The 24,583-nt window shown below is 65.7% G+C and overlaps 1 protein-coding gene across 1 annotated transcript; it reads left to right on the top strand.

The window, feature by feature from the left end:
* The first annotated feature begins 331 nt into the window (after positions 1 to 331).
* On the top strand, positions 332 to 24,213 carry GPT2 (glutamic--pyruvic transaminase 2). Its single transcript, XM_038557978.1, has 11 exons — positions 332 to 571; positions 7,378 to 7,467; positions 9,300 to 9,408; positions 14,003 to 14,136; positions 15,324 to 15,567; positions 18,787 to 18,866; positions 19,519 to 19,655; positions 20,560 to 20,734; positions 21,749 to 21,904; positions 22,698 to 22,810; positions 23,657 to 24,213. Exons 1-11 carry the CDS (start codon positions 332 to 334, stop codon positions 23,745 to 23,747), a joined length of 1,569 nt encoding a protein of 522 aa, XP_038413906.1. The 3' UTR covers positions 23,748 to 24,213.
* Positions 24,214 to 24,583: the final 370 nt, after the last annotated feature.

The following is a 24,583-nucleotide window of genomic DNA, read 5'->3' as shown; positions in this document are numbered from 1 at the left end:
CCCGCCTCCCGCCCCGCCCCCCGGGGGCCGGCGCGGGGCCCTCTGGGACTTGTAGTCCGGCGCGCGCCCCGCCTGGGCGCCGGCAGCCGCCGCGGAACTACCAGTCCCAGCAGCCCGTGCGCGGGGCGGGCCCGCCGGCGGGGGGCGTGCGGCGCAGGGGGCCGGGCGGGGCGGGCGCCGGGCGCTGAAATGCGGCTGCGGGCGCGGGGCCCCGGGGCGGGCGGCGGGCGGCGGCGCTAGCGGGGCGCGGACTCGGGCGGCGGCGGCGGCGGCGGGGCCCGGCAGGCGCGACCGACGCTCCTCTCTCGCGGCCCGACTCCCCGCGGACGCGATGCAGCGGGCGGCGGCCCTGGTCGGGCGGCGCTGCGGCCCCGGAGCCCCGGGCCCGTGGGGTCGGCGTCGGAGCAGCGCGGCCGCGGGGGCCTCGGCGCTGCAGGTGCGGCCGGCGCGGGGCCGGCGCGAGCGCATCCTGACGCCCGAGTCCATGAACCCGCAGGTGAAGGCGGTGGAGTACGCGGTGCGGGGGCCCATCGTGCTCAAGGCCGGCGAGATCGAGCTGGAGCTGCAGCGGGTGAGCGCGGGGGCTCGGCGCGGGGGGCCTGCTCGGGGGCGCGGGGGGCCGGGGGCCCCTGCTCGGTGGGGGCGCGGGGGTCACGGGGAGCAGCCCTGGGCGCAGGGGGGTCCCCTGCTCGGTGGGGGCGTGGGGGGCAGCCGCTGGGCGCGAGGGGGTCCCCTGCTGGGGGGGCACGGGGGTCACGGGGAGCAGCCGCTGGGCGCAGGGGTCCCCTGCTCGGTGGGAGCACGGGGGTCATGGGGGACAGCCGCTGGGCGCAGGGGTCCCCTGCTCAGCATGCTCCCCTGGGTCCTGGGGGTCGCGGGGTTGCAGAGGGACAGCTGCTGGGTACGGCCGGGGGCCCCTGCTAAACTTGCTCGCAGAGGTCACAGGGTGACAGGGGCAGCCGCTGGGCATGGCCTCAGTCCCCTGCTCGGTGGGGTCACAGGGGGCACGGAGGAGCAGCTGCTGGGCGCGGGGGTCCCCTGCTCAGCGTGCTCACAGGGGTTGCAGGGTGCAGCTGCTGGGCACAGCCAGGGTACCCTGCTCCGCGTGCTCACCCCCACCCCAGGTCGCCCACAGCCTGCGTCCCTCCTCCCACCCTGCCCCCGCTGCCCCCTGCTGTCCTCCCGCTGCCCCCCACACTGGCACAGAGCAAGGGCCGCGTACACGGCTCACTTGTTGAGCTGAATTCCTGACTTGTGATGCCCATTGGTGCCAGGAGGCTGCCTGTGGGGACTGGGACCGGGAGGCCGCCCGCCTGCAGCCCAAAGAGTGATTGGGGGGTGGGAGAAGGTGGGGGGGGGGGAGGGGGGGAGGGGGGGGCTGGGGAGGGGTGTGCCAGGCAGGCAGGGACAAGGCTCCGGCACTCTGGTGTGTTGGCACCAAAGCTTTCTTCCTGGACGTCTTGGGTCGCCTGCGGGTTGTGAGTCCAGGTGGGGAGCAGGCCTGTCCCGGGCGCCTGCTGGAGCCTTGCTCAGCCACCGCATTTGTCTGAGGGTCGGCTCATTCCCGGGGCTGCTCCAGGTCCTGAGCCTCTGGGGCCCTACAGGGATGGCGCGGGTCGCCCCTTGGCTGGCTCGCTGGCTGGTATCTTGGCTTTAGTTGGCAGTTGTGTGTAAAAGTGGCCACATGATCAGGAGTGATCTCTCCCTTCCCACAACCAAGGTCAATGGGGGTGTGTGTGTAAAAGATGCCCCTGAGGATACGCGTTCTGACCTGAGTGGAATTTAGAAGACCGAGTCAAGAGCAATATATATATAAAAAAAGTAAATACTCTGAAGATTCGCAAGATCTGATGAAACAGCTGCTTGCTCAAGACGGCTCCAGCCTAGGATGTGGGCGGGGGAGGGCTCCTGGGTTTGCTCTCAGTGGCGCTGGAACTGGGGGGCTCCGGGGCCGTGCGATCGCCGTGCCCTTGAACCCGAGGGAAGCCGTGAGCTGAACAGTCCAGTCCTTGCCCAGGGTCTTGCCTCGGAGTCCTCGCAGGCTGACTTTTGGGCCCGGCTCGCAGAGGCACGGCGGCTTCCCGGGCGTCCCTGGCCTGCCGTGCGCCAGGGACAGAGCGCGGGAGCTGGCCACTGTGCTCCGTTGCGCATCTGGCCCATGGGCTTGTCTGTCCTTGCAACAAGTCTCCCTGTTCAAACAAAGCTGAGATTCAGTTGTTCCCGGCTTATCACGTTACCTGATTCCTCTGGTTTCCGAGCGGCTAAGGATTAGGAAAGAGAAAATTCCCGGGATTCAGTCTGCCTCTTGCTGAATAGCAGCTTGGGTGTGGGCTCGGGAGGAATGAGGACGATTAGGACAGAAGGGTGTCCTGTCTTGGGCTCCGGGAGGCCGGCTGCCAGTCTGTCTCTGGGCAGAGCCTCTCCTCCGCCGGTTCTTTAAGGATGGTGGGGTGTTTCAGGGGGGCAGCAGAGAGAGCTAGGGGGGCCCCGTAGGTGGGAACAGGGCTGTGAGCAGAGGTGGGGGGAGCAGAGCCAGGGGTGGGGGGCAGCAGAGAGAGCTAGGAGAGCACCGTAGGTGGGAGCAGGGCTTCGAGCAGAGGGGGTTGGGGGGAGTAGGGGGGGGTTGAGGGGGGGGGAGCAGAGAGGGGAGAGCAGAGAGGGAGGAGGGAGAGCAGAGGGGGCAGAGGGAGCAGATAGGGTGGGGGGAGCTGAGGGGGGAGCAGAGAGGGAGGAGGGAGAGCAGACGGGGTGGGGGGAGCAGATAGGGCAGGGGGGGAGCTGGGTGGGGGTGAGCAGAGGGGGCAGGGGGAGCAGATAGGGCTGGGGGGAGCTGAGAGGGGGGAGCAGAGGGGGAGCAGAGAGGGCAGGAGGGGAAGGTGAAGAGCGCTGTGGCAGGGCTCCGAGGTCATGGGACATGCATGAGACGGAATCGGTGGAGGAGCCTTGGGAGCCCAGGGGTCCCAGGGGTCCCAGGGCTTCTGGTGCGAGGTGGGGAACCGTGAGGGGTCCGCAGCAGGGTGGGCCGTGAGTGAGGGGGACACACAGCCCGTGGTGTGAGCCGGCAGCGCCTGTGACTCCCGCGGCCCCGAGTCCACCTGCCGGCCCGGTGCCTCCATCCCAGCTCTTCCCTCCGTCTCACTCTGTCCGCTCGCTCGAGCCAGCAGGGTCGGGGGGCCGCCGTTTTGGGGGGCAGCCCCTCTGCACCCAGCTGGCATGCGCAGTGCCCCCCCGGGAGAGCTGCATTTTCCCCTTTTCTGGCTCGGCCCTGCACAGCTTCATGCTCCCGCCTCTGAACTGCGGCGGCCGGACCGGACCGCTGTCATGAGGGCCTGAGCGGGGGCGTCGGGGGGTCAGGGCCCGCAGGGGGTGCGGTGACGGTCGCCCTGGCCACACACCCCGCCCGCGTACCGCCCCTGCAGCCGCCCCGGCCCATGCCCGGCACCCTTCCTCCTGGTGCTCTGCAAACAGTGCGTGCTGTGGGGCAGCCACGGCTGCTGCTGTTTGGCTTGGCTGCGGCGGCCCGTCCCTGGCCCGGTCCCCGGGTCCTCGGGTCTGCGGGAGGCGGGAGGCCGGCCCAGCGTGAAAGGGGCCATTCTCGGAGGCCAGTGGGGCCGCCCTGGCCCGCCCTGAGGCTCTGGGGGAGAAGCCGTCAGCTCTGCAGGCCCCAGGGCGGGAGCAGCCGGAGCAGCCAGAGCAGTGCGAGCGTTACAGGAGCCTCGAGGCCTCTGGGTTCCTCCTCCACCCACTGCTTTCTCCCTTTGTGGCAGGAGGGGAGGACGGCGGCACACGTGGAGGCAGAGCCGTGGCTTCACTTCTGTTTGTAAAGTCCGCACGGTTGGGGCAAAACGTTTGTAAACGGGAGAAACTGGCGGCGAGTGTCACACGAGTGTGTGCTGCGTCTACACTGGTAGAGTGGGCGGTGCCGTGCAGCCCGGGGTTAGGCCTAGGGCTGGGACAGGAGGCTTTCTCTCCAGGCCCAGGGGGTGGGACCTCCCCCATTGGTTTCTTTAGAGCTCAGGGGCCGCCTTATATTTTTTATTTTTAAAGATTTTATTTATTTATTCCTGAGAGATGCAGAGACATAGGTAGAGGAAGAAGCAGGCCCCATGCAGGGAGCCCGACGCAGGACTCGATCCCGGGACTCCGGGGTCACGCCCTGAGCCCAAGGCAGGTGCTCAACCGCCGAGCCCCCTGGGGATCCCCTCAGAGGCCACCATGCACCTGCATCCTGGGCTTCGCCTTACGAGCGAGAGCACCTTGGCCACAGTCTATCCCTCTGCAAGATGGGCCAGGTGATGCCTCCTAAAGACTGGTTGGAGGTGTTAGCGAGGCTGCTGTGCAGGCAGCGGAGGCCAGTTGTGCCCTGAAGAGCCCTTTCTCCTCTCTGGGGCTCGGAGTGCGTTCTTTGGGGTTTGCCCCGTCTTGCCGCCGCGCAGGACCCTATTGGGGGCTCAGCAGCTCTCCGTGCGTCTCAGTCTCCACGGGTGACCCTCCTTTAGAGCCCCAGAGGTCAGTGGCCTGCACCCCCGCCCCGTGTTAGTGGTGAGGACTCAGCCCTTGCAGCTCTGCCGACCGCTTGGTCCTGGGCAGCTCTAGCGCCCGCGGTGCTCCCTCCAGCTCCACTTGTCTTTCCACCACGGTTGGGGCCAGACTCTGTGCTGAGCCTCAGTTTCCCCAGCTGTGAGTTGCGCCTGTGCGCAGGGACCGTGGGGGCTGGCTGGTGTCTGGTGTCTGTCCCGGGGGTCCCTGTAGCACCTGCCGCCTGCCCTGGTCCAGTCCATTGCCCAGGGCTCTCCACGCGGTGCGCCCGGTGTGGGGCTCGCCGGGCCGTCCCCTCCCTGTGCCCCCTTGCGGTTCTCCACCAGCCCAGGCTCTGAAGGATCGCGGTGTCTCCGGGCTTGCTCGTCCTGTTGCCCGGCCTGGGCGACCCATAAGTGTTTGTGGAACGGGAGGGAGGCTCTCTGGGAATCGGCGGTCCCACGAGATGATAGAAGCCGTCCCTCGCTCAAGGAGCTGCCTTTGTCCCTGGACTCTCGTGGTGCTGCTGGAGCCTGAGCTGGGGAGCACCGTGGTCGTCGTGCTCCTCCTCCCTGCGGACACCCTCGAACATCCGCCATCCCTCCAGCCTGGGGGCCTGTTCCCTGACCCTCACTAGGCTGGATGGGGGCAGGAGCTCCCCTGGGTAGGACCTCATCTCCCGGCCCCACGGGGAGGCAGCTCGGGGTGGATGGACGCGGGCGGGTCACCTGGATGTGCACCGGGGGTGTGAGCGTGAGCTGGGAGGCGGCCTGCTGGCCTCTGAGCCCGGGCTGAGGCGGGGCCACTACCGGGTGACCCAGGCCTGGTGAGCCCGTCCCCCATCCCATGTGGACCTCGAGCACCCAGACCCCTGAGGTGGCCCCAAGCAGCGTCCTGCCCTGCTGCCCAGTCCAGGGAGCCAGTTCCCGCCGCCCCGGCTCATGCGTCGCAGCAGCGTTGGGGGCCTAGGGGTGCCCAGGCCCAAGGGAAGGGGCGCCCCGTGTTCCCAGGCCCCTTGTCAGCAGGCCCAGCGTCGGCGGGCAGCGCGGGGCCACCCAGGGCCCTGCTCCAGGCCAGTCCCCCCTGTAGCGGCCTACGCAGGGTCCCTGGTGCTGGCCCGGGCAGGCTTTATGTGGACCTGAGAGTGGGCTGTGCTCGTTCCACGGGGCCAGGCCCAGAGTGCAGCAGTGGCTCGTACACTGGCGGGGGGGTGGCGGTGGGGGCTGGTGCCAGGCGGCTCAGGCCTGGCCTTGGCACACAGGGCCTGAGTCCCTCCCCCAGCCCAAGCCCGCTCTCACCCTGTCCTCCTCCTGGAGCAGAGGGTGGCCCCGCAGGCCGTGGCCTCAGGACCCTTGGGCTGCTTCTCCCCGAAGCCTGGACCCCCTCATCCTGAGCAGCCCTGGGGAGCGCTGCAGAAGGGGCGGGAGGGTCTCCAAGACCTGTGCCCCACAGGCTTTTGGGGCCAGCTCCTGGCCTGGGCCTTCTCCCCGGGGGTGTCTGGGGGCAGCAATGAGGCTCACGACCCGTGTGCCGCTGCTTTTCGTCTCCCTAAGGTCACTATTTTTTACTTAAAGTGTAGGTCACTGATTTTAAAAACAGGAAGTTTTCTGAAGGTGCTTTTATTCACACAGGGCGGGAAAAGGAAAACAGAGAAGGAGGCGCTTGACTCTGGGAAACTAAGTGGGGGCTGCTGGCAGGGGCCCCGGGGCTGGGGCATGAGGGAGGGCTCAGGGGGGTGCTGAGCCCCGTGTTACGCGGCGGGTGAACCACTCAACTCCCCCTGAAACCAATAATAGGGTTTCTGTTAACGACATTGAACTTAAATTAAAAAAATGTTTAAAAAGACATGGAATCATGGAATCGTCCCTTTGAAATCCGAATCCAGCATGCCCTTGGGGGAGGGAGGTTGGCAGGCCCTCGCCCTCCACTGGCTCTCGCTTCCTCCTCCTCCGTGACCTCCCTGCCTCATCCTCTTCCTCGGTCCCCTGCTTTGTAAGGTGATGATGCCTGTGCCCGCCCGGAGGTCCCGACCTGCTCCTGGCGGCTGATTCCACGGAGCCCCCGGCGTCGGCAGGTCCCACATCCTCCGCCCGGGACGAGGTCCTTCAGTCCCCCCCGCCGGGTGGTCTCCAAGTCCCTCCTCTCCGGGACCCTCTTCCTGTGCTGGACACGTTGCCCAGGCCGCGGCCATGAGTCTTTCTGTCCCTGATGCTTTAAAAAAAAAAAAGTGACAATCAGGCCACATTGCTGTGCGAAGCCAAGCTGCAGGGCAGCAACCAGAGGTCCCTGCTGCGGGGTCTTCTGGGGGGACGGTGGCCTGGCTGCCGGCTGGAGCCAAGCTCCGGGGCGGGTTGCGGGTGCCCCCTGTCCCCATGCCCGGTGTCTCGCGGCCTCTGCTGCTGACCTCTGCCTCCTTCCAGTCGCTTTGCCGCGGGGCCCCGTGTTGAGGCGTCCCCGCCAGGCCGCATTGGTGGACCCTGGATGTGCGACGGCCTCGGGGTGCCCGGTAGCCTGGGAGAGCTCTCGCAGCCTCCGTACGAAGTGGGGGGCGGTGAGTCCAGTGGTTAGGGATGGGGGGTGGTGCTTGGCTGGCTTCAAACCCCAGTGCCTGTGTTGAGTTGGGCGGGTTCTCAGCCCTTTGAAGCCTCATTGTCCTCATTTGTAAAGTGAGGCCGATGCTGGCTCTTCACGGGGCCGTGGTTAAGGTGAAACGGGGCCGGCTGCGTCCAGGGCTTGGCGCTACGCCTGATGCCGGGTAAGACTCAAAATAGGGGTGTTTATTAATATCCCGCGAGGCTGGCGTGGCCTCTGGCATCCAGGATCGAGGGCCTGACCACCTGTTGCCTCCTCTTTGCTCAGGGTATCAAGAAACCGTTCACCGAGGTCATCCGCGCCAACATCGGGGACGCCCAGGCCATGGGCCAGCAGCCTATAACCTTCCTCCGACAGGTAAGTGGGCGTTCGAGGGTAGAGGCTGCTGGGGGGGGTGCGGACTGAGGCTGCCGGGGCTCGTCCCATCCCTGCCTCCTCCTCCCGCCGAGCAGCCCCTGTGGCGCCACAGCAGGCGCTGTCGGGGTGGCCCCCCTCCAGTGCCGGGGTGTCTCCTGGCTGCCGCCTCCCCTTCCAGAGTCCTCTAGGAAACTGGGCTTATGGGGGGCTGCCCTCGGGGACGCGCTGCCCTCCCACAGCCTGGGATCTTGGCTCCTGAGTGTGCAGCTTGGTCGAGGGCATCAGAGAGGCCGTCTGGGCGGTGGAGGCCCGGGGGGCGGGGAGGTGGTCGGGCGCCCCGCGGCCTCCTCTGTTGTGAGATGCCCCGAGGTTGAGCGTGGACTCTGCCCCTGCCAGCGGGGTGGCCCGGAGCGCTGCCTTCGGGGACGGCTGGGGCCTTGGTGCTGTGGTGAGTGTGATGCGCCCACCAGGGTGGCGTGTGACCCTGCTTGCTCCGGGGTCTCAGGACGCAGGTTTTGACGTTTCAGTTGGAGCACCAGCTGTGAGGATGTGGACGTGGGTGGGATTGTGGGCTGAGGGGAGAAGGTGGGTGCGGGTGTGCGGGGGGTGCGCAGGGGCTCCCGGGCAGGGCCTGGAAGGCGGCCTCCGGGGGGCCGGGACAGACGAAGCCCTGACGTGGCCAGGGTTCACAGGGCAGCTGCGGGAAGCACCAGCATGGACGGGCCGCCCTGCCCTGCTCCCTGCGTGGGGGTCGCGGGAGTGCTGGGGCCTGCTTCGCTCCGGGAGTCCACCTGGGATCTGGGGAAGGGAACCTGGGCCGGCGCTGGCCGGGGCATGTGCACTGGACCCCCCTCGCGTGGCCACTGCTGCCAACCAGCTGCCTGTGGACGCAGCTGCCCCAGACCAGGCCGGGGATGACATGGAGCAGCTGCGCCAGGGGAGGTGGGGAGCCTGGCTGTCCTGGAACCCCGCGGCTGGGGGGGCACGTCCCCACCACGTGCTCCAGGCACGAAGAGGCCAACGTGGCCCCTGTGCAGTTGTGCCCTGGCTGCCGTAGGCCTGGCCTCTCCCACCCGTGGGGCTCCTGCCGCCTTCCCCAGCTGGTCCTCAGAGCCGCTGGGTGAGGGGGGTGCAGGCCAGGTCACTGACCTCTGAGGAGCAAGGAGAGTGAGGCCCTCCCCTTCCCTCCCCTCCTCCCCTCCCCCCTCCCTCCTCTCCCCTCCTTCTTCCCCTCTTCTCTCTCTCCCTCCCCCCTCCCTCCTGTGCTCCTGGTGCAGCTCCTCACCTGCCAGCCTGGGCTTGCCCTGCGAGCTGGGGTTACTGGCACTTTTGCAAACATTTCCTTGCTTAATCCTCTTAATTTGTGAGGCGAGGGTGATTGTGTCGTAGGGAAAGGAAAGCTGACCCGGCTTGGCTTTCTGTTCTGGCTGCAGAAAGGGGATGATGGATGGAGAGAAAAGGGGCAGGGCCCCAGGGCGGGGGTGGGGGTGGGGGGCCCTGCATGTTAGGAAGGGGTCAGGCTCCCCGCCCTCACCCTGCTCAGGGGACCCCGGACCTGTGGCTTGGGGTGGGTGTGCGAGCTGCTGTCCTCGGAGGAGTGGGGGCCAGGGACTGCGGGCCGCCCTCATGCTCCCTGGCTCCTCCCTGGCAGCCCCCTTGGGGTCCCGAGTCGGGGCTGAGGCACCCCCACCCCCAGCATCCCTCCCCGCCCTCCCGCAGCTCTCAGGGCCAAGCCTCAGGGGGCAGGCCTGCTGGCACAGGCCCCCCTTCACGCCCCTGTGGGCGCCCCGGGGTGGGGGTGCCAGGGCCCAGCCGCGCCTCTGTTCTCCCAGGTGATGGCACTGTGCACCTACCCCAACCTGCTGGACAGCCCCAGCTTCCCAGAAGATGCTAAGAAACGAGCCCGGAGGATCCTACAGGCTTGTGGCGGGAACAGCCTGGGTGAGGCCCCCTGAGCAGCGGGTCCCAGCGGGTCCCAGCGGGCGGGAGTGGGCGTGGGCTGGGCCCTGGCTCTGCCCTGGCCCCAAGGGGGTTACCCCGAGAGTGAGCGAGTGTGTGACTGTGTGATGCGGACTGGACAGGTAGGGGCAGCCCCTCCCTCCTCACCGCAGGCTCTGGGAACCCGGAGCTGAGCACCCAGGGGGAGGCCGCAGCTGCAGGGGCTTGGGCTTCACCCCCCGGGGGCCGGCCCCGGCGACTGAGCCTTCGGTCAGGGCAGGGGTTCTTCCGGCCTTGGTTTTTCTTTTGTTTTTTTTAAGACTGATATTTAGAAGTTTTTTATATTTATGTACGTATGTATGTATTTTTAAGATTAATCTAGAGGGGGAGCAGAGAGAGGAGGAGAGGGAGAGAGAATCCTCCCGGCTCCCCCCCCACAGAGCCCAATGCGGCTCGACCCCAGGACCCCAGATCACAACCTGAGCGGAAATCCAGAGTCAGGGGCTTAACCTGTCCCCCCAACACCCCCGAGAGGGTTTGACCTGGTGACTGGCCTCAGGGACAGGCCCTGTGAAGGGACGTGGGTGGCTTTGTGCAGGTCCCTCGCTCGCCCTGCTGTCACCCCACAGCAGGAGTCGGGGTGGGGTGGGGGGAGCTGGGAGGGGCCTGGGCCGCCTGGGGGATCCTCCCTTCCCACTATGCTGTGGCCTTTGGGCCTCTTTGCTGGAAGCCCATGTGCAGCCATCTGCCTCCTTACGGAGGGAGCACCCCATGGAGGGAGTGAGTGGAGCACCCCAGGAGGGAGCAAGTGGAGCACCGCATGGAGGGAGCGCGCCCAGCCCAGGAGCACCCCAGGAGGGAGCGCACACCCAGCCCAGGAGTACCCCAGGAGAGAGCGAGTCCTGCCCTGGAGCACCCCACGGAGGGAGCGGGCCCAGCCCTGGAGCTCCCCATAGAGGGAGCCAGTGGAGCACCCCAGGAGGGAATGAGTGGAGCACCTCATGGAGGGAGCGTGCCCAGCCCAGGAGCACCCCAGGAGGGAGTACGCGTAGCCCCGGAACACCCCAGGAGGGGAGCAAGTCCTGCCCCGGAGTACCCCACGGAAGGAGTACATTCTGCTCCAGGAGCACCCCAGGAGGGAGCATGCCCAGCCCTGGAGCACCTCAGGAGGGAGCACATGCCCCAGGAGCACCCCAAGAGGGAGCGGGCCCAGCCCCAGAGCACCCCAGGAGAGAGCAAGTCCTACCCCGGAACACCCAGGGAGGGAGCACATCCTGCCCCAGGAGCACCCCAGGAGGGAGCACATCCTGCCCCAGGAGCACCCCATTGAGGAAGCGGGCCACCCCAGAAGCACCCCAGGAGGGAGCACATCTTGACCCAGGAGCATCCCAGGATGGAGCACGCCCAGCCCCGGAGCACCCCAGAAGGGAGCATATCCTGCCCCGGAGCACCTCAGGAGGGAGCACATCCTGCCCCACAGCACCCCAGGAGGGAACCTGCCCAGCCCCGGAGCTCCCCTCAGAGAACAGCCCTGGAATTTGGCCCCTGAAGGATGTGGAGATGATCTTCTCTGGTCTTTGCTGCTGAGATGGATTTCCAGCCTCGCTCTTTGTTCTCTCCTGTTCTTTGCCTTGTTTACTTTTGCGCCGTCCCTTTGCCCAGAGCCAAGCGGGGGTCCAGCTTTCCTTGCAGCAGGAAAAACAGTTGCTCTTGGGTTTTCTAGGACATGTGCCTGAGTGTTCTGGAGCGTGAAGAGGGATTCTTGAGGCTTGCTCAGCACAGGAGCAGCTACCTTTGGCCTCTGCCGTCCCCCTGCCCCTACCCTGCCTTTTCCAGTCTTCCTGGGGAACAAGGGCCCTGTGCTCGCCTCTGTTCCTCTGTCCAGAGTCTGGTCGCTGTCCTTCTTGGTGTCCCTGTCGGGCGGGGGCCGGCTGCTCTTGCTTTCCTCCCGCCGGACTGGGCAGGGTGCCAGCACGCCGTGGGGCAAGCCAGCCTCGGGCTCGCCCTCTCCCGCACCCTCTGCCCCACAGCAGGCACTTCTGAGAGACCTGTGGCCGTGGGCTAGACTCCTGGGGCTGCAGGGGGAGGCGGGAGGAGGCAGCTCGCCCTCTGACCCCGCTGCCCGCCTCCTGCGGTGTCTGGGGGAGGGGGAGGGTCCTTTGTTCAGCCTTGGAAGCTTCTTGAAGTTTTTGCAGCTCTGTGTGCAAGGGCTGTTGGGCAGGAGCTTGGGAGGCCGAGTTCACGTGAGTCCCCGCCTGGGGTGTTGTAGCAAGAGGAGGGTTGGTCTCGGGGGTTTTGGGGACCTGCCCTGAGCTCTGTGTGGGGACCTTACGAGGGCAGGTGGGGTGCATACCCCTGACCTCTCCTCCTCTACACTCACCTCCTGGCCTTTTCAAGGAGGCTAAGCCCGTGGCCGGTGTGGAGAAGCCCTGCCCTGGGGTCGCCACCAGCCCCCCGACCATTGCAGGGGTAGGGCAGGGACCTCCTGGGGCAGGCACCCGTCACCTGGGCCTACCTGCCCTACCTGCCCATAGACGTAAAGGGAACATGCCCAGGGCTACCCTGACCCAGTTTGGGATTGTTAACTACGTACACAGGTCTTAGAGCGCATCTGGACATGTTTTAATCGTGCCCTTTGGAATCATTTTTTAAAAAAATGTTTATTTGAGAAAGAGCCAAGTTGGGGGGAGGGGCAGAGGGCAAAGGAGGGAATCTCGCGCGGACTCCCTGCTGGAGCTGGACGTGGGCCTCAGTCTCACGACCCTGAGACCATGACCTGAGCCAAAATCAGACTCTGATAGTCAACCAGCTGAGCCATCGGGCGCCCCTAAAATTGCTTTTTTGTAGAGTTTTCTTATTTTCTGTTTGATGTGTGATTTAGTTCTCAGGTTGTATCTTGGATTTTAGGATTAAGGTGGACTCCAGATAACCAGGGAGGTGCAGACCCTTGTCTGCCCCCCCACCCCCACCCCAGCACTGCTCTAGGTGCTGGTGGACCAGGTGGGGGTATTTTCAGGCTCACAAAGTTCACTCTCAGATTTGGGAGAAACAAATATCTAGAAGAATTCACGTAAAAAGTAATCTCTAGTTTTCATGAGTTCTTGGAGAAAAAGAGAGCTGTGGGGCTCTAACAAGGGACTCTGTCGAGGGAGGGTTTAAGGAGCAAATAAGATTCAAATTCATGTGGACGGTGAGTTGTAGAGAACCTGCAGGTGCGTGCCAGGCTGAGACGTGTGCGTGCAAAGGCCCTGTGGTCTGAGAACAGAGTGTCAAGGGAAGAGGTCCGGACGGGGCTGGGAAGTCTGGCAGTGCCCGTGATGCCAGTCTGTGGGCCGTGTGTTCTGGTTGCCATCAACAGGGGCAGTGGGGCCAAGCGGGGGGGTAGAGACGGGCAGAGGAAACAGGTGATGGCGCCTCCCTCAGGGAGCTTAGGGCCAATGGGGAGGCTGGGCTTCACGTGCATACAAGGGGCTGGAGGAGAAGCGGGGAGGCCTGGCTGCTGGTGGGGGGAGGGGAGGATGGCCAGGCCTGGGGGCGCAGGCAAGCACCCTGGATGAGGCCTCTCCAGCGCCAAGGGCGCCTCCCCACTGTTCTAATCCCCAAAGTATTCCAGATGCATTAGAATATGCATGGGGTTCCTGCTGCCTGCCCTTCATCCTTGGGGGATCGCGGCTCCTCAAGGTTGGCTGATCCTGAGGCCCAGAGCCCCATCCCGCTCCTGGTGCCTGGTGGTGGTTTTGCCGGAGCCTTGGAAGGAATAGGTTGGGTCTCCCTAAACCTGGTGTAAAGTTCCAGGGGCGTAAAAGGCCATAGAGTGAAAAGCCTGCCTCCCCCCTGACCCCCAGCCGTCCATCCACCTCAGCTCACCAGCTTGGGACTCCGACCAGGTTGGGTGCTTGCACAAGCACCTATTTTTTAAATTCTTTCCAAAAACAGTGGCCTGACAGTAAAAAAACCAAAAACCCTACAATAAGAAACCCCAAACCCTCCTTATTGAGGTATAAAACGAATGAGTGGTTTTTGCACGGTGCACACCTGCGCGGCCCTCACGCAGGTCAGGACACCGACGTTTCCAGGGCTGCTGAAGGCTCTTTGTGTGCCTCCAGGTTGCTTGGAGCTCGTGCGGGCCGAGGCGGTAGCAACCCAGCGGGCCCAGCAGCCTCGCTCCACAGGTTGTAGGACGTGTGTGGATCCCGGGAGGGTGGAGGAAAATGGGTCTGGGCACATCAGACTGATGGGGAGCCAGGGCCTGGACTGAAGCTCGACGCGCAGTAGCTGCTCCGGGAGTATTGACAGACGAGCAGGTGGGGGGTAGGTGGGTAGATGCACAGAGGTGCCGACGGCGGAGGGGCTGGCGGACGAGCGGATGGATGGACGGACGGATGGACGGGTGAGGGGACGGAGAGGCAGGTGTGTGGGTGGACGGGTGGGTCGTGGATGTGCCCCCGGTCGGTGGTGGCCACGATTCTATAGCCTCGAGTCCTGGGAGTGGGGTCCCAGGGCCTCCTCGGCCCCACCCTGGGGGTTATTTGGGGTCACCACCTCTGTAGAGCCAGCTGCCCCGCCCCTGGTCACGGTCCTGCCTGCTGTCTTCCAGGGTCCTACAGTGCCAGCCAGGGCGTCAACTGCATCCGCGAGGACGTGGCCGCCTACGTCACCAGGAGGGACGGTGGGGTGCCCGCGGACCCCGACAACATTTACCTGACCACTGGAGCCAGCGACGGCATTTCTGTACGTGTGGTGGTGGCTGTGATCCCTTGTTCACCTGTGTGTTAGGGCTAAGGTGTGAGCCTGCCGGCAGGGACCCACTGAGAGGAGGGCTGCCTGGGCCCTGGGTCCTGCAGGGTCTCAGTGGCTACAGGGGGGTTCAGGTCCCTGTCCTAGGACCGGTGTCCACTGAAGGAGTTGAAGGCGGAAGGAGGGCAGGCAGTGCCGGAGTAATTGGGTTTGTGTGAAGCTGTGGCCTTGGCGGGGAGGGGGCGTGATGGGGGGGAGCCTTCAGGAGATGAGGGGGGCCAGGGTGGCGGGGGCTCGCAGGTGCTGGGTCTGTGGCCCCGGCGTCCGGCACTGTGCGGCCCTCCCTCTCGCGGCCTCACCTGCCCCTTGACCTCTGAGGCTCCTGTTGGTGATGTGTGTGGGTGCCTGGTCGCTCGGCACCCTTCAGGGTCCAGCAGGTCAGCCTGTGTGCGGGGAGGCTGCGGTGGGGTCAGCCCCGCCTCTGCCTCTGTGCTCGGCTATTGGGGCCTCCCCTAGTTCCCGGGGACGTGTCGAGGGCCTGGAGCAGCCAAGGGAGGAGCCGCCGGGCTCTGGTGAGGAGGATCCGGTGTGGAGCTGCTTGCAACGGGGCCTCCTGCTGCCAGGGGCCTGCGTGTGAGCTGGGAGCCCCTGCAGAGTGGGGTTTGCAGGCAGCGTCCCCTGGGTTCCCGGGTGTCACAGTGCGGGTGTCACAGTGCGGGGACAGCGGGTTGGAACACCACCTGGTGGTAGTCGGCGGGGACTTCATCCTGATTCAAGAATCCCTTGGGGAGTCTGGTCTGTCCAGCGGAGGTGGGGGGGCCTGGCCATCACCAACCAGACCGGCCCCACCGTCCCCTGTTGTCCCCCGCTGGGACTTGGGAACGAGCTTAGAGGCCAACACGGGGCCTCCGGGGGCTGCTGCTCTAAGACACCCTCTTGAGAAAGTACGAGCCACGAGTCCTTGAATGGCTGTGCTGACAACCTTGACCATCTGCTCTCCCGTCTTCTTGGAGCAGACATGGCTATGCAGGTGGAGGGAGTGAGCCTGGGGAAGCCAGGCAGCTCCCGGGGTGCGGGGGCTGCAGCGAAGGCAGGCAGGGGTGGCTGGTGACGCTGGGGCTGGGGCCACCCGGGGGCGGGGAGTGGCGGTGTCCCCTGGAGACGTGACCTCTGTGTTGCAGACGATCCTGAAGATCCTGGTGTCCGGGGGTGGCAAGTCGCGGACGGGCGTGCTGATCCCCATCCCACAGTACCCCCTCTACTCGGCCGTCATCTCCGAGCTCGACGCCATCCAGGTGAACTACTACTTGGACGAGGAGAACTGCTGGGCCCTCGACGTGAACGAGCTCCGGCGGGCCGTGCAGGAGGCTAAGGACCACTGTAACCCCAAGGTGCTGTGCATCATCAACCCCGGGAACCCCACAGGTGTGTGCTCTGCTTTGTCAGCTTCGGGGGGCGGGGGGCGGGGCAGCTGGGGTTCCGCACACCTGGACCTAAGGACTTAAATAATGGGCTGTTCTCTTGGCTCCTGGCGTCCCGATCCAGCTGCAGGTTTGCTAAGACAAAGCCATAAAGTTGGCCACAGGCCACACTAAGAGGTGGACAAATGCAAGCATTTATTTATTTATTTTTTTGGACAGGGTTACAGTATTTTTTTTTTAAAGACTATTTATTTATTCATGAGAGACACAGAGAGAGGCAGAGACAGAGGCAGAGGGAGAAGCAGGCTCCATGCAGGGAGCCCTGGGCTGACGGCAGCGCCAAACCGCTGAGCCCCCCAGAGCCCCCCAGGTTACATTATTATTAAGATCACTTTTTTTTTTCTTGCGTTTGCAAAGAGTCCCCTTGAGCTTGCTCCCGCACAGCCCGTAATCGTAGGCCTCGTTTTACCTTGACTTCTGGTTCTTTGACCCAGTTTTCAGAACGCCGGTGCGTGCGTTTCTGTTTTTCTTGGCCGCGGTGTCCCTGGGTACCCTGAGACCCGAGGAGGAAATACCAGGTCAGGAACAACCGCAAACAAACCGAACAAAACAGTCTCTGAGAGCTGAAAGGCACTCTTAATTTTACATATTTTTCTTTAAAAACAAAACAAAACAAAACAACAACCACAAGAACAGACGCACAGCGCTGCCTGCTTCCCTGTTTCTGGGCCGCTGGCTTCATTTGCCCCGGTGTGTGCGGATGCGGGAACAAGGGCTCCTCTCTCCTCCTTTGTAGGAGGAGTCGGATCAGGGCCAAGCGCCTCTGAGTCGATTGTGGGATCTGCTTCCTCGGAACATCACCGAGGCTGCCTGAACGCAGCGAAAGCACCACTTGAATTCCTGAGTGCGGGTGCGGGGTGGGGGGGGCTCCCTGGGGGTGGGGACGGGTCCGGGGAGGAAAATAACCGCCAGTTTGGCTCCCTGTGCTGGTTGCACGTTAGCATCACAAAGGGAGCTTTTAAAACTGCCACAGGCCGGGCTGCCAGCCAGACTCCGGGGCGGGGCCCAGGCATCGGTATTCCCTGCGCCCAGGACCGTGGTTCTCAGACTCTCATTTGTTAAAAAAAACAAACTGCCGGGCCCTACTGCAGGGTCCCCTGGTGTAAATTAGGGTGGGGGTGCCGGGGGGCTTCCAAGTGATGCCCCTGCTGCTGGTCCCAGCCTGGCGCAGCCGGTCCTACGTGCGGGAAGTGCTGGGAAATGCTCCCTGCACCTAGCTCCTGCTCAGGGACCCGTGACTTCACGGCTGGGCCTTAGTGGGAAGAAACCCTGCGTCAGAGAGTATTTTAGGCAAAGGGGTCACGTGAGTGTATATAATGTGAGTGGTTTTTAAAGAGTGACTTTACAATGTGCGGAGGCTGGCCTTGCACTCTGGGGCCTGAGTGTGTGTGTGTGGGCCTCGGTCGGCTCTTGGAGGCGCAGGGGATGGGAGGAGGAGCCCACCTGTGATGGCCCCATACCTTGTCTGGAGCTCGCGCCAGGCCACTTGGGCTGAACGGTGTCCAGATGGATTGGGACAGTCAGTGGGACCCCCGGGGACGGTGAGCGGGGGCCCCTGGGGAGGGTGAAGGGGGACTCCCGGGGTCAGTGAGCGGGGACTCCCGGGGACGGTGAGCAGGGACCCCTGGGGAGGGTGAAGGGGGACTCCTGGGGTTGGTGAACAGGGACTCCTGGGGAGGATGAGTGGGGACCCCTGGGGACAGTGAGTGGGGACCCCTGGGGAGGGTGAAGGGGGACTCCCCGGGACGGTGAGTGGGCCCCCCCCCACGGTGAGTGGGGACCCCTGGGGAGGATGAGCGGGGACCCCTGGGGAGGGTGAAGGGGGACTCCTGGGGTCAATGAGCGGGGACCCCCGGGGACGGTGAGCGGACCCCCGGGGGAGGATGAGCAGGGACCCCCGGGGAGGGTGAGTGGGGACCCCGGGGGACGGTGAGTGGGGACCCCCGGGGACGGTGAGCTGGGGACGGTGAGCGGGGATCCCCGGGGACGGTGAGTGGGGACCTCCGGGGAGGATGAGTGGGGACCCCCGGGGACGGTGAGCGGGATCCCTGGGTTTTCAGGCAGACCCCCGGCTCAGGCTGTAGGGGTGGGTCACAGGCTGAAGTCCGGGGGTAAGCAGTGCGCCGGAATCCGCATCGTCGTCCGGGACCCGGTCCGTTCCCCAGGCCTGGTCGGAGCCCTCTGGCCGTCACCTGCCCACTGAGCAGCCTCAGCCCAGAGCTTCGCCCCGAGTTTTAACGATGACCCCAGGCCAGACTCCCCTCCGCCCAAGTCGGTCACTGCCCGTCCCCGAGCCGTCCCGTCCCCAGGCTTCTGGCCAGATCCCTGTTGCCGGGCCTGCTGGACGCAGAGGGGCCGTGTCCCCGTACAACAGCTGCCTGTCACTCAGGGGAAGGACGGTCGCCAAGTGGCGGGTTTTCTCACCGGGTTGTGGGACAGTTGCGCTGCGAAGCCCCAGAGGCCTGTCAGCCTCCTTGTGTGGCTGCTGCTGTGGGGGGTCCCCTGCTGGGCACAGCTGGGCGCCCCTCCCTGTGCAGCCCCGCGGTTGCTGCTGCGTCTGCCGGCTCAGGGATCGCTGCCCCCGCCCTCAGGGCTGCACAGGGCGGCCCGTTCCCTCGGGGCTGCAGGCCTGTGAGGCCCCGTCCTCCCCCGCCCCTCCTTGCCCTCCTGGGGCACCCGCCGCCCCCTCCCTCGGTGCGCAGACCTAACAGGGTGGCTGTGGGGCCCAGGCGAGTGCTGTAGGGTCTGCAGGCAGCTCGACCTGTGGGGACAGCGGAGTCCTGGCTTCAGGGGTAGCCCGTGAGCCGCACGGCCCCCGCCCGGCCCCGCGGCGTGCGTGCCCTCGAGCAGCCCCCGGTGCTGTGGGGTGTGGACGGGGGCGCGGAGTTTACCATCCTGCCCTCAAGACTCGGTCCTCTGGCACAGACGGTCCCACATCCGCACACACACCTCGTAACGGTAACAAGACAGCAGCTGAGTGTGGAAGGCTCCTCTGCCCACGCGCCCGGCTCCCCGGCTCCCTGCACTCGGGGGCCCCGGAGGCTGGCTGAGCCCCCCCAGGCAGGGCAGCTGCGGTGGGAGCCCAGGGCCCGTGGGGACACAGGGCGCCGCGTGGTCGGGGGTCTCACCTAGGGGCCTTCTGGTTTTGTCGGGGATTTTCCAGGTCAGGTGCAAAGCAGGAAGTGCATAGAGGACGTCATCCACTTTGCCTGGGAAGAGAAGCTCTTTCTCCTGGCAGATGAGGTGAGACGGGGCCAGGCCCCCTGGGGAGCGACGGGAGGGGGCCGGGCTCCAGCCTGTGACCCAGGGAACCTTCCAGGTGTCGGAGGAGGGGTCCTAACCGGGCCTGAGGAGGTCACGACCTATGACACGGTGACCTGAATCCTCCCTATATGGGTTTGGATTCTTGGTCACGTATTTCAGGAGGTTAATGCAAACTTCTTCCTTTCCCTTCCCTTCCCTTCCCCCTTCCCTTCCCTTCCTTAACTTATTTACTTATTTACTTACTTTTGAGATCTTTTCTTTAAATTCAATTTGCCAACACACGATGACATCCCATCGAGTGGTTACAAATTTCAGGAGGTTAATGCAAACCCCTTATTAATTTATTAATTAGTCAATTTACTTATTTAATTTTATTTATTATTTATTATTAATTAATTAATTTAGAGATTTTTCTTTAAATTCAATTTGCCAACACACAATAACACCCCATCGAGTGCCCTCGCGGAGCCCGTCAGGCGACCCAAACCACGGTGCAGGGGTGGCCGGGTGGCAGGCCTCCAGGTGATCCCGGCCAAGGCGGAGTCTGGCTGGTCCTGGGCAGCGGCAGCCACCCGGCTCGGGGCTGCGGGGCAGTCGGGGTGACTGTCCCCGTCCCCGTCTGTCCCCCCAGGTGTACCAGGACAACGTGTACTCTCCGGACTGCAGATTCCACTCCTTCAAGAAGGTGCTCTACGAGATGGGGCCCGAGTACTCGAGCAACGTGGAGCTTGCGTCCTTCCACTCTACCTCCAAGGGCTACATGGGCGAGTACGTTGGCCTTGGCTTCCTCCCGCGGCCCCACCACTCGGCCCTGCCCGCTGGCGGCCTGCTGCGCGGGGAACACGGGGCCCATCTCAGGGGGCCTGTGCATGAGCTCAGCCCTGGTGCAGGGACGCCCGTGCGGCGAGGTCCTGCTGGGGCCCCGGGCTCCCCGCGCTTCCTGCCGGGCCCACGCTGCTGCCCTGGGACTGAACCCTGAGGGGCCCGGGAGGGCAGCTGGGTGGACAGGTGCCAGGAGGCGGTGGGCCGCGGTGGGGGCGTCTCAGAGCCCGGGGCCGGGGCTGCCCCTGCCACCCCGTGGTGGTTCTCACACAAGGTGACCCGCTCGGGGTCCAAGCCTGGTCTTGGCACTGAGGGTACGGCGGTGGGTGACGCATGGCGCTCCCAGCCCTGGCCGCTATGTTCTAGCGAAGACAGAGGCGTAGACAAATGGGGAGAATCACCACGTGTGGTGGTGGGGGTGCACGCGCAGAGGGGAAGCGGGAATGCGGGGGGGGGGGGAGGGTGTACAGGAGGGAGGTACCCGTGCAATGCCCTGGGCACGGCTGGAGTGTGCAGGGGAAGCGGGGGAAGCGGGGCTGGAAACCAGTGAGCGGTGGAAGGCGGAAGGTGACTGGTCGCCTGGGCCCCTTGGGTTGGAGTTTACTCTCTCTGGAGCAGGAGAGGAGCCGTGGGGGGTGAGCGCAGGGTGGGTCGCAGTGGACCCCTTGGTACTACGCGCTGCCTGGCTGCCCTGTGGTAGGGCCAGAACGGAGATGGGGGGGGGAGGATGGGGACCCTGGGGAGGTTGGGGACCCTGGGGAGGTTGGGGACCCCGGGGGGAGGACGGGGACAGCTTCCAGGGCGTCTGGGTGGCCCCTCTGAATGCTGGTCCCCTCCCTTCGCTCTGCAGGTGTGGCTACAGAGGAGGCTACATGGAGGTGATCAACCTGCACCCCGAGATCAAGGGTCAGTTGGTGAAGCTGCTCTCCGTGCGGCTGTGCCCCCCGGTGTCCGGGCAGGCTGCCATGGACATCGTCGTGAACCCGCCGGTGCCCGGGGAGGAGTCCTACGAGCAGTTCCACAGGGTGAGTCGCGGCGTCCCGGCGCCACGGCTGCACCAGGCTCTCGGGGTTTCACGCGCACTCAAGGTCACCAACGGGCTGCGGGGTGCTCGCGGGCCCTCCTGGCGCCTGGGCCGCCATTGGGGCTGGTGTGGGGCGGGCGGGGTGGGCGGGCACCCTGAGCGGAGGCCTCCGTGCCGCGGGCTCTGACATGGAGTGGAGGATGAGCTGGCCGGGTCCCAGACCGAGGCGTCAGTGGTGGCCTTGCAGCTCCCGCGGTCCCTCCGCCCCTTTGAGCCACGCGGTCGACAGCCCAACGTTAACCAGTCGGAACAAGGACCTATGGGTCGTGTCCCTGCAGAGTCCATCCCAGGCTGCTCCAGGCTCAGGGGTTTGGAGCTGCAGTAAGACGCACGGATGTAAAATTTATTTGCGGTCTTAGCCGTGGTGAACCGAGCAGCCTGGTGTGTGAGTGCGTCCACGCCGTGGCGCGACGGCAGCGCCACCGTTCCCAGCAGCCTGTCCCGGTCCACGCGGTGAGCACGCCGCCCACTGGCCCGTCCTCCCCGCCGCTCGCTGCTGTGGCTGCTGCTCCACGTGGAGCTGCGCGGGGCGTTTCACACGGCGTCCTGCCTCGAGGTGCCTTTGCACCCGCTCCCCGTCCAAGGCTGAGCAATGCTCCGTGTGGGCACGTGGGCCACGTGTCACTGACCCCGAGGCCGCAGCCCCCGGCCCGGCCGACGTCCTGGGCAGACACGTGCTTGCCTCCCAGCCAGTTGCCGACAACGCTTGTGTCACGTGCCCCACGCATAGCATGCGGACCCAGCACCCCCAAGGACGTGGCGGGCTGACTCCTGGAAGCTTGTTCTATGGCGTTCCGTCCTTCCGGGGCCAAGTGCGCTCAGACGGCAGGGCCGGGGCTTTGTCATCTGGGGAAGGACGTCCTGTGGGGCGGCAGAGGCGCCGCCTGGGGCTCCATGCTCATGTTGCCGGCGTGGCCGCCCCGAGGCTCAGGGAGCCTGTCCTGTGTCCCCGCAGGAGAAGGAGTCGGTGCTGGGGAACCTGGCGGCGAAGGCCAAGCTGACGGAGGACCTGTTCAACCAGGTCCCAGGGATCCACTGCAACCCCCTGCAGGGTGCCATGTACGCCTTCCCTCGGATCTTCATCCCCAGCCGAGCCGTGGAGGCCGCACAGGTCGGACCTGGGGGCGGGGCACAGAGAGAGTCACAGGAGGGGGCGCCCGGGCGAGCGTGTGGACCCGGGCTCTGGGCACTGGTGCTCATGGGGGTAGGGGGGTGTCCTGCATGTGACCGACGGCCTGAGAGCCAGGAAGTGGTGGCTGCCTTGGTGGGGGCTTCTCGACCCATGGGCGAGGACGTGACACCCCGACACCGCCCAGGGTCTCCTTAGGGTGCAGGGGCCGGGAGGGCCTGGGGTCATGTGCAGGCCGTGCGCTGAGGATGGAGGGCCTGGGTGCTGCTCCTGAGGGTGCTGTCCCCTCCTGGGGCTCCTCCGGGTGCTTTCCCCCCCCACCGGTGCTCCTCAGGGTGCTGCCCCCATGCCCCCCCCCCATGTCCTCAATCCCTGGTGACCATTCAGCATGTGGCTCAGTTCCTTGTGCTGGAGCCAGCAAGCGATTCGCGGGTGCCGCAGGCTGTGTAGACCGGGTGGGGGGTGCACAGACCCCGAGGCGCCGTTCCCTGCAGGCCCCCCGAGCAGACCCCGGGCTGAGTGCTGGGTGCTGGGGGGACCCCCACCGAGGTTTGCTGAGCTCCTGCCGGGTGAGGGTCACCACGGGAGACCGAGCCGTGGGCGAGGAGTGGCGGTTCCACAGCCGGGCCACCCCATCGTGGCTGTCGGGGCCCGGTCCCTGTAGTGGGGGGGGGACCTGGCCGTGGAAAGAGCTGCCGCCAGGGCCGCGGGCTCCGAGTTTGCAGCGGGGAGTGCGCGGGAGCCTGTCCAGGCCCTGAGCCGTGTCCGCCCGCAGGCGCACGAGATGGCCCCCGACATGTTCTACTGCATGAAGCTCCTGGAGGAGACCGGCATCTGCGTGGTGCCTGGCAGCGGCTTCGGGCAGAGGGAAGGCACCTACCACTTCAGGTACCCCTGCCGCCCCGCACGGCCCCGGCACCTCCAGAGCCCGAGGGCTCGGCTCCGTCGTCCCTGCAGCAGGGGCCGGGGCCGCGGGGGCCGTGGGGGACGGCCTGCACGGCCCATCACGAGCCGTCTGAATGTTCCCAATGGGTGCCTCAGTTTCCCTGCCCTCCCCCGACCCCGCGTGCAGCGCCCAGCAGCTCGTCCAGAGTCTGTGAGAGGCAGAGCAGTTGGTTCCACGTACTGATGTGCGTGACCCCCGGGGTGCGGACCCTGCGGGGCGGTGCTGGCGCTGAGCGAGGGGCTGGGGTCTCCGTGCAGGGCGGCATCCTGGGCTTAGCCTGGAGCCCAGCCTGAGCCCGGCCGCGGGCCCAGCGGGCAGGTGCGTCTGCGGCATAGACGCTCGTGTAGGGTTGGCCTCCCAGCATCCTTGGTTCTCCTTGGCAGCTCGTGGGCGGCCTTCCCCGGGGGAGCTCCCGGCCCTGCCAGTGTCATTACCCCGCGACCTGGGATGCCCCAGGAGGGCAGCTGAGCCCGGAGGTTCTCCCGCCAAGAGATTTGGAGACCCCTCCCTTCCCCCCCCCCCCCCCCCCCCCCGCCGCAGGAGGAGCCGCTGGCTCTGCACCCGCGGGAAACAGCAAGTCCGGCCGCAGAGGAAGGGTCTACACGGCTCAGAGCCGGGCAGGCTTCCCGGCGGCGGCGGTGGCCCCATGCTGCCTGTCCTGCTGCCTCCGGGCGTGTGTCCATGGGGGGCGGGCGGGGGGCGGGCCGGGGGCGGGTTCAGCCTGGGTTCCCTTGTCCGTTGTGGGCGCCGTGTGCGCAGCTTGAGGCCGCACTGCTGTTCCCGGACAGGATGACCATCCTCCCCCCGGTGGAGAAGCTGAAGACCGTCCTGCAGAAGGTGAAGGACTTCCACATGACGTTCCTGGACAAGTACGCCTGAGGACCGCTGGCCTCGGCCTCCCTCTGGGCGCCTGGCCGCCCCGCGCTGGACTCGCCGCCCCAGCGGCCTGGCCTCAGGCCTCACGGAGGTCACCAGTCGCTCTCATTGTCATTTTGCCCCAAGAGACTTCTTTCCTTGTGCCTTGATGTCGGGAGCTCTTCTCTTCTGAGCAATGTGATGGGGGGTAACTCGGAAGTCCTGGGTGTTTTTTTTTTTTTTCTTTCTTTTTTTGAAGCAACCAAAGTAGAGGGGACTTGCTCAGCACAGGTGGCCGGTGTTCTCTGAATTGTCGCTGCTTTCGGGGAGGTCCTTTGGGGTCTAGAACAGCCAGGGTGTGTAGGGGGAGAGGTTTCTCTTCCGAAGACACGAGCAGGTGTCGGGAAACGTGTGACGACCGACCGTGGCCAGGGCTGGGATCCTAACCTCACCACCGTGATCTGTGAAATAAAACCCTCAGCGGTGTGAACATGTGGTTCTTCCGAACAGGAGAGCCTCGGGGTCGCTGGAGGCGCAGGAGGGTCACTGCTCCTGCCTGCAGGCACGTGGCCTGGGTCTCAGGCCAGGGTGGTGGCGGCCGCGGCAGGCGGCGTCGGACGGGGTGCCAGGCGGGCCTGTGACAGGTACTGGTGGCTACGGCCGAGGCGAGGGGTCCCGCAGGGGTGGGGGGCGCGAGCCAGGCTGCAGGTGAAGCAGGGCCCGCGGGAGCCCGTCGCGGGCAGGGAGGCTCTGCGCACCTCAGGGTGAAGCTGGAGGTCGTGAGGGCTTCGGGGAGGAGGGTCCTCTTGGGCACGTGCAGGCGGGGCCCCATGTGAGGGCTCCAGGCCTTGGGGGCGCAG

The sequence above is a fragment of the Canis lupus genome, chromosome 15 (assembly GCF_011100685.1).
Source record: "Canis lupus familiaris isolate Mischka breed German Shepherd chromosome 15, alternate assembly UU_Cfam_GSD_1.0, whole genome shotgun sequence".
NCBI classification, from domain to species: domain Eukaryota; kingdom Metazoa; phylum Chordata; class Mammalia; order Carnivora; family Canidae; genus Canis; species Canis lupus.
The sequence above is the reverse complement of the archived record's forward strand: the minus strand, read 5'-3'. Positions and strand labels throughout refer to the sequence as shown.